The sequence below is a fragment of the Trachymyrmex cornetzi genome, unplaced genomic scaffold (genome assembly GCF_001594075.2).
Source record: "Trachymyrmex cornetzi isolate Tcor2-1 unplaced genomic scaffold, Tcor1.1 scaffold424, whole genome shotgun sequence".
NCBI classification, from domain to species: domain Eukaryota; kingdom Metazoa; phylum Arthropoda; class Insecta; order Hymenoptera; family Formicidae; genus Trachymyrmex; species Trachymyrmex cornetzi.
Genome location: NW_017299005.1, coordinates 369,093 through 378,372, shown reverse-complemented (window position 1 = coordinate 378,372; position 9,280 = coordinate 369,093). Strand labels below are relative to the sequence as shown.

Below are 9,280 nucleotides of genomic sequence, written 5' to 3'. Positions count from 1 at the left end.
TCACGGCTCGATTGGATACCACCAATCATAGTAACCGGTGCTTAGGAGCTTTGTAGTCTCAAGCGCTGTGAGTGGTTCGTGTCCAATTGAGCCGAGTCCAACTGGGTGCCACCCCTTTTCGGGCAACATGTATGATACGCTGGCCGATTTTCGATAGTTCTTTGAGAGATATGGTGTTTATCGAGTAGCTCTGAATGTACAGAAGCTAGTTCCGAGGAGTTCTGATGTCAGAAATTATTTATTGATTTTTTAAACAATTTTTAAATACCGAGAAAGGCTCTATTCAGGCAACACGTATGATTACAGTTCTGTGCGAAATATGCTTATCGTGTAGCTATGAATGTATACTAATTAGTTTTGAGGAGTTCTGGTGACAGAAATTATTTATTGATTTTTTAAATTGTTAAATTCCGAGAAAGGCCTTTTTCAGGCAACATGTACGGTATCCTGGCTAAAGATCGTCAAATAATTAGGTGCTCGTTTGATTATGATATCAAAATAATCTTTAGATATTGTAGTATCGAAATATGTACATATCTGAATTTAGTGCTCACTCTAAGTCAGTGAAACCAAGTAATACGTCGCGGAAGAGCGAGCGCCGCGCACTAAAGTTCATTTTCCGATCGTCAAATAATTAGATGCTCGATTGATTATGGTATCGAAATAATACTTAGACATCTTAGTATAGAAATATATACATATCTGAATTTAGTGCTCACACACATTTTAAGTCAGTGAAAACAATTAATACGTCGCGGAAGAACGCGCGCCGCGCTCTAAAATTCGTTATCCGATCATTAAGTAATTAGGTGTTCCATTGATTATGGTATCGAAATAATATTTAGATATCGTAATACCGAAATAAGTACATATCTGAATGTAGTGCTCACTCTAAGGCAGTGAAAATAACTAATACGTCGCGGAAGAGCGCGCGCCGCGCACTAAAATTCGTTATCCAATCGTCAAATAATTAAGTGCTTGATTGATTATGATATCAAAATAATCCTTAGACATTGTAGTATCGAATTAAATACATATCTGAATTCAGAGTTCACTCTAAGTCAGTGAAAATAATTAATACTTCACGGAAGATCGCGCGCCGCGCACTAAAGTTCGTTTTCCGATCGTCAAATAATTAGGTGCTCGATTGATTATGGTATCAAAATAATCCTTAAATATTGTAGTATCGAAATATATACATATCTGTATTTAGTGCTCATTCTAAGTCATTGAAAATAATTAATACGTCACGGAAGAGCGCGCTAACTATTTAGTAGCCAGACCATACGCATACGCGTATGGACTTGAAAAAATCACAGACATTCTCCAAGACGTGTAGGAAACGGTGGCATACCGATCTGTCCGGGGACGGCCATTATTGTTTATTTAAAAAATTAAATAACATTTATAAACTATTTAGCAGCCAGACCGTACGCATACGCGTAGAGAATTACCGGCCCAGCATACAAAACTATAAATCTAAATTCAACTGCTTTAAACCTAATATCAATATCCACTAAAGATCTTGTTGTCTGTTAAAATTCCTCAAGTATTTGAAGTTGCAGTGTTATTAAAAGTTGTGATATTAATGTTTGAGTATTTTGACTCAATCTTGTGATTTGTGTGTGTGTGTGTGTGTGTGTGTGTGTGTGTGTGTGTGTGTGTGTGTGTGTGTGTGTATTTCTTTCTTTTAAATATTTCTTTATTGAAGCAACATTATGTACAATTAAAATAACTCAATAACAATATTAATAAGAAGAAGAAGAAGAAGAAATAAGAATGATAATATAATAATATAAGTATAATACAGTAATAATATATATATATTAGGTATACAATTTTGCTTCCGCCATTTTCCTATAGATGGCTTTAGCGGTAAATGGTGGTAAAATAAATAGATCATAGACGTCATACAATAAACGTGGGCATCTGTCAACATAACCCCACAGAAACATTAGTTGATTTGTGTCTGCATCATAAAGTTATTCTCGATTGAAAATGTCAGTTTACGAGTCAAATTCTTGTTATTTGCGGGAGGTTTTAATTTTCTGCTTCAATATGAAGAAATCTGCGGCTGAGGCTCATCGAATGCTCTCAAATACTTATAGTGAGGCCGCTATTAGTGAAAGAACGTGTCGTGAGTGGTTTCAACGCTTCAAGAACGGTGATTTTGACGTCGAAGATCGTCATAGCGGTGGAAAAGAGAAGGTTTTTGAAGATGCAGAATTGGAGGCATTACTTGATCAAGATTCATGTCAAAATCAAGAAGAATTGGCACAATCATTGGGAGTGACTCAACAAGCCATTTCAAAACGCCTCAAAGCCATGGAAATGATTCAGAAGCAAGGAAATTGGGTGCCGTACGAGTTGAAGCCGAGAGATGTTGAACGGCGTTTGTTTGCTTGTGAACAGCTGCTTGAACGGCAAAGACGGAAGGGATTTCTGCATCGCATTGTGACTGGGGACAAAAAATGGGTTCATTACGATAACTTCAAGCGCAAAAAATCATGGGGATTTCCCGGCTATGCTTCCACGTCGATGGCCAAACCGAATATTCACGGCTCCAAGGCTATGCTCTGTATTTGGTGCGACCAGCTCAGCGTAGTGTATTATGAGCTGTCAAAACCGACTGAAACAATCACAGGCGATCGGTATCGAACGCAATTAATGCGTTTGAGCCGAACATTGAAAGACAAACGGCCGCAATACAACGAGAGATACGATAAAGTGATTTTGCAGCATGACAATACTCGACCCCATGTTGCGAAAGTGGTCAAGACATATTTGGAAACGTTGAAATAGGAAGTCCTACCCCATCCGCCGTATTCTCCAGACGTTCCTCCCTCTGACTATCACTTGTTTCGATCAATGGCACACGGCCTGGCTGACCATCACTTCCGGTCTTATGAAGAAGTAAAAAATTGAATCGATTCGTGGATCGCCTCAAAAGATGACCAATTTTTTCGACATGGAATTCGTACGCTGCCCGAAAGATAGGAGAAAGTAGTGGCCAGCGATGGACAATACTTTGAATCATAAATGTATAACCAGTTTTTTACAATAAAACCTTTTCCGAATTTCGGAAAAAAAAACAGCGGAAGCAAAGTTGTACATCTAATATATATATATATATAAAATATAATACAGTAATAATAATAATAGATAGTAACAAGATAGTAACTATATGTCTAGAAAAATTAAATGAACTATATATGTATCTTCATTTTTTCCATATAATTATTTATATTTCTTCAATTTCTTCCATATGTTCCATATTATCTTTTCTTTCTGATAAAAATACAGAAAGAAAAGATAATATAGAACATATATGGAAGAAGTTGAAGAAACATAATATACTATTATTGTCTTCTTTGTTGTATGCTGTAAATTTCTTTAATTTAATTATTTTTTTTATCCCAGTTTTTAGCATTGCTAATAACATCTCCTAGAGCTTTGTGAAAAATTCTTTCCGTCATATTAAAATTTTCGCGATTGATAAACGTATCTGTAAATATTGTAGAATTGAATGAAATAGCGAATAATTTGTAAGCAATATATTTAGGAATTGTATACTAATGTATAAAGTTTCTATATACTCGTTAATGTTATCATTTTTATCAAATAGTTGTTTGCTAAAATATGTTTCAATAAAAATATGTTTCGTATCATTCGTATAATAAAAATTGAAGCGTTGCACGAAGCCAGGGTACAATGAAGTCGACACATTGGCGTCCGTATTATGGCGTAGTTACCAAAAAATAAATATTTTTTTTATGTATTAATGTTATAAGGGGAAACAGTAGGATATAGAAAGAATCTGAAGATGGCTCGAATCGAGAGCCAAAACATGTAATTTTTTTCAATGAACACTCATGTATATTTATTTATTTATTATTTTTAATGGTTAAGATCACTTTATGATACTTATTAATTAAATTGTGTGACTCTTATTAGCCCTTGACTTACATTGTAACTGTTCATTTTATCCTGAAAAAAAAAACAATATGTAGGAATTATGACTGTTTATACACATCTCTTTAAAAAACGACGTTTTCTTATTGTTGGTAGTTAATGATTATTGCGACAAATATTGTCGAAGCCTCGGTGATTAAATTAGGATGACACCACACGGAATTCGGAAGATTCGGATTCAAATCCCGGCTAAAGTGATATTTTTAATTTAATTATTACAATAAATTCGCAAGACTTATTAATATCAAATTATTAATATTCTTATAAGACGCTTATTATTATATATTATTAATTTGCTTGTGAATTTAATACGTGATATTAATTCTAGTTCTGTTCATGATTGCGTTTCAAGACAGAGATTTTCGACACACGGTTTGCAGAATTAGATATATATATACACACATTTAAATTTATTATTTATTTATTTATATATTTATTTTTATCAATTATGAATTATTTAATATTTATTTTTTTCATGTATATAAAAATTTATATTTATTATTTAATTATTTTTCTTCTTTAATTGGATTTATTTTCATCAGGCCAATTCGAATTATAATTATAGAAATTATATTAATTTGTTGAAATAATAAGAAATATATTAGAAATATTTAGATATTAATTAAAAATATTAATTATGCCTACAAAGTATTGTTGATAATCTTGTTTTTCTTCTAATAATTGTGAAAAATTTTGGAATCCATTCATAGTTTTAAAAGGTAAAATATCATTAAAGATTGCTTTTTTAATTGGTGCATTTATACATTTTGATAATGTTATATCCAATTTGTTTTAGATCTTTATTAGATTTTTGTAAAATTTTCATGCAATACTCTAAGTTATTTAATTTTTTTTAAATCAATGCCATACCTGCAACCAAAAAACATTATTGATTATGAAAAGGATAATATGTAAAGGATAATATAATGTGAAGGATATTATGTTACTTGCATTCCATTTTTTCATCAGTTGATGCAGACCCTTCTTGAGACTCTAATGTATTATAATCAGCAGCATTGCTACTTGTAGATGGTTGGTCGGTATCAACTGCTTTATTATTATAAGCGAAGAGATCTTTTCTACTGATCTTAATTCTTGAGATCTTTTCTATTGAAATTTATTATAAAACTAGTTAAAAACTGATTAGAAACTAGCCATAAACTGCTTTGAAAATGGTCATTAACTGCTTAAAAACTGTTCATAAAATAAAAAAAATTAGATAGGAACTAGATAGAAACTCTTTAAAAAATAATCAAAAAGTGATCAGATACCAGTCAAAATCTGGTTAGAAATTGGTTAGTTTTACTGTCCAGTTATTGGCAAAGCAAACGTCGCCCAAACTTGTCAATTTCTGGCCAGTCAAACTAGCCAGAAAGTAGCTAGTAACCAGAATTCCTGGCCAATTTTTGACTAATTTTGTTTTCTATTCAGGTAATGTTTAAAGAATTTAGTCCTTTAATTATCTCTTATAGGAGGTAATATTTTTTTAATTTACATTTTTTTTTACACTGATATATTATTATTTAGTTATATACATTTAACAACATGATATATTACTAAGCACCTTAAGTGTAATCTAGTTTACTTCTCACAGCCATACGGACAAATTACTTCCATCAATGAACAAGAATAGACTTACAGATATAGACATACATGTGTGCTAATATATATGTGTTACATATACACACGTCTTATATGACATTTATGTTTCACATTTAATTTTAATTGTGTGCATATATTTATAATCGATATTGGAACATTGAGAAATTTTTCGTTAGGTAATCTTTACAGATTTATTATGTTGTATAAACGATATATTATTATTGAATATTTAGATATATATATATATATATATACCCATATATATATATATATAATGGACATCATTACCATTGAACACCTAAATAATAGTTGAAATAGGTGAAATTTCTAATAACTTTTGCGCGGACGACTTACATTACTTTTTTATGTAGAAATAAAACTATAAAAGTTACCTACAAAACAAAAAAAAGATCTAAACCATTCTGACATCGATTATATGTGATACTGTCCTAATTCCTTTTTCATACTAATAAACGAAATGAATTGTCGGATGAATTAAGTGTCCGTGATGTACTTTGGTCATGATTTTTTAAAATAATTTGCTGTTTCCGTGTGTTACACACATTTGAATTAAAAATCTTAACAAAAAGAACAGGAGAGCAGTCCTGTATAAAGTAAAAGTTGTTTTTCACTTTGATGCACACATTTTAGTACAATAAGAATTGTAAAATAACTAAATATTAAAAATATATACATTGTAATCGGTAACTTTCATATACATATAAATTGCACGTACCTAAGAAAAAAGATGGCAACAATAAATCATGCTTATCATTCCTAAAGTAATGTTCCACATAGTTCATGCGTCTGGCAAGCGCATAGTTTTTACGAGTGATTTTATTTCTTGCTACTTAAGCTTTTTGTATTAAAAAAAATTTTTTCTCGAATGCATATTAGACTACACTTTCGCGTTCGGTTTGCTTATCATACCCTACTAATATTCCTCTTCTTAAAGAGACATTGCTGTTGCGCAATCCATTACCATTGAACATTTGGATAATAGTCGAAACAGGTGGAATTTCTAATAACTTTCGCGCAGACGACTTTTTATCAGGTACACTGTCCGTGCTAGATTCGAATACTACCTGATCCAGTGAGCGTGATCGCTTCTCCCGTATTTCTCTCTTGTTCGTACTATCGTCATTTAACAGTGGCTCTGCTTCATTTGGGAGCCTGTCAGTATGAGACATCATTATTACATTGCCATTAGGATAATTATTATTCAGCATTTTTTCAGAAATGTCCGCTTTTAAATTCATCCGCGTGCATTCGTTTTCCTTCCAGAAGTTCGGCGATTCGAATCGTTTATTATACATATCAGTGGGAAGCGGGTCAAGTGAACGGGATTCGCGTAAGACAGTTTCAGATGGATAGTCACTTGACGAAGAGGACGCGATGGTAGATAATGCACGAGCGTTCTTCCTAAATTTTGGTCCTGTATTTATGAACAGATCATCTACCGACTTGATATTTAAGCGCCTGTGTGCTTCTTCTTCTTCCTGAACTGGAACATTGTCTAGCGTGGTCTTCGAGACGTTTTCAGTCAAAGACAGGGGAGATCTCTCGAGTTTCCGAGCATATACTGTTCGCGAAACTGGACTAGATATCTCACACTGCGAAGAAGAGTCATCTGCAATTGGATATGGTACACTTGAATGTCTGCGACTACCGGCGCCTAATCCTTCTAGCTGTGATGCGTATCGCGAGTCTGGACTTAACTTCGGGCTTTTTCGTGGTCTGCAGAACAGCGGTAGGAGATTTTCATCTCCGTTAGAATTCTGTGGAAACATAAAGATTCAGTTCATTAGAGAGCGACAACTTCAGTGTAAGTTCAATTGTAAGTAAAATTTAACAAGCTCATTAATCAATTAATTTTAAATATTAAAATAAACGATATAAAATATCTTTTAATTTAAAATAAATTTAATGGAAATTTCTAAAGAGAAAAATGTATTTTTGATACTAAAATTTATTCTTGATACTAATTTACTATTTGACATAATTACATAATTTCAGTAATTTTAAGAGTTAATTAAAAAAAAAATCTTCAATTCTGAAGAATACATCCTTATTACACTACACACATTTATGTTTTATACAACTCATTCAAACATTCTAAATTTTTATTCACAAACCTCTATGTTCTTTCTGTGTGTCACGGTAGCTCCTGTAAGCCAGTATGTCTTCACTGTTCCTTTTCCTTTCATTTCAACGAAACCACGTTCTTCGATTTTATAACCTCCGATCTTATCTAGCGCTTCTTTGCATTGCTTACTGATATGTATTCGTAATGGCTCTCCAGTAGATTCCATACGAGACGCAGTATTGACGGTGTCTCCAAATAAACAATACCTAGGCATCGTCAAACCGACAACACCCGCTACCACAGGACCTGTAATTTTATATTCATGTTATTACTGAGCAATACAAGGTGTTCGGAAAGTGCCTGAATATTCGGGACGCCTGAATATCATGGAAAGCATAAGTATTACAGAAAAGTGTTTTAGACAAAAGTTGTAGGGTTCAAAAAAATTTATTTACTGATCACATCCGTTTGACCTTGGGTGGTGTCGCCAAGGTCAGGTCAAGGTCACATCAATTTTTTTAAATGGAACACTCCATTTTTCATTGCATATTCTTATAGCACATCTCGAGAGCTTTCCAAAACACTATAATAAAATATTTTTTCATAATACTTTTTAAGTTATGAGACTTGAAAGTCATAGTAATGTGCCGGCATTAGCATTACCCAAAGTGTCCGACTGACGGCTAAAATCTCTTGAATGTTGTTTAGAATCACGATTTGGATAACATTTGTCAAGATCAAGACTATTGGAGGTTGTACCTCTTATTTTCATTTTTACGTAGAAATAAATTTTTAGTGCAAAAATGAAAATAAGAAGAACAATCAAATTAGGTCAAACGTAGTTTAATATTAAAACAACAATAATTAGATAAAAGGCATACAACTACGAACGCAAGATATTAGTCGCGAATAAATATATATTTAATAATTAAAAATACATATAGACGTTTCGGTCTCAATTAGACCATCCTCAGTAATACAAAAATAACTTCAAATGAGAACATAAATACTTATAAAAATCCGCAAGAATTAAAAGTCAATAATATATAAACTCGTCAACGCAAAATAAAAAGTTCTTGGTGAAGAAAATTTTTATAAAAGCATCTCCAATCATTTCAAAGGCGCAGATTCGCAGCAAGTCATAATTGTGGTCAAAAAAGTGAAAAGTACATCCGTAAGTCAAAAAGCGTATCCGCGATGAAATTTATTGCGCACAGAATTTCCTGATTCTATTGTAAGTATAAATAAGAAGTTAAAATTAAAGACGAAAAAAACAATTAAATTATAAAGTGTAAAATAAAATACCTGTGTTAACAATAGGTTGCTCAGCAAATACAAGAAGTGGAAAAATAATGTGTACAATTTGATAATCAAGAACAAAATGATCAAGTCAGACCATGGCAGACCGCATTTATACCGAATTCCGTGTCGCTAGTGGAACATTCCGGATCAAGTTTTAAACGATGTGTTTAATAACGGTAAATAAATTTCTGGAAATTTCTCTGTATCATTATGTTTGTTAATACCGTTAATTTGTTTTTTAATAAATATCATTTCAGAAGTCAGTCTCTTGTGGAAAAATGGTTCAATATCAAGAACTTTAATGTTATCTCAGTCAAA

General features: G+C 32.3%; 1 protein-coding gene across 1 annotated transcript in view; it reads right to left on the bottom strand.

The window, feature by feature from the left end:
- Positions 1–5,901: 5,901 nt before the first annotated feature.
- Positions 5,902–9,280, bottom strand: part of LOC108764458 (receptor-type guanylate cyclase Gyc76C) — an 88,495-nt gene continuing 85,116 nt past the window's right edge. Inside the window, exons 17-18 of the mRNA XM_018512720.1 lie at positions 7,710–7,966; positions 5,902–7,352 (exon numbers count right to left, since the gene is read on the bottom strand). Coding sequence (XP_018368222.1) covers positions 6,468–7,352; positions 7,710–7,966 — 1,142 coding nt within the window. The 3' untranslated portion in view covers positions 5,902–6,467. The remainder of the gene's footprint in view (positions 7,353–7,709; positions 7,967–9,280) is intronic.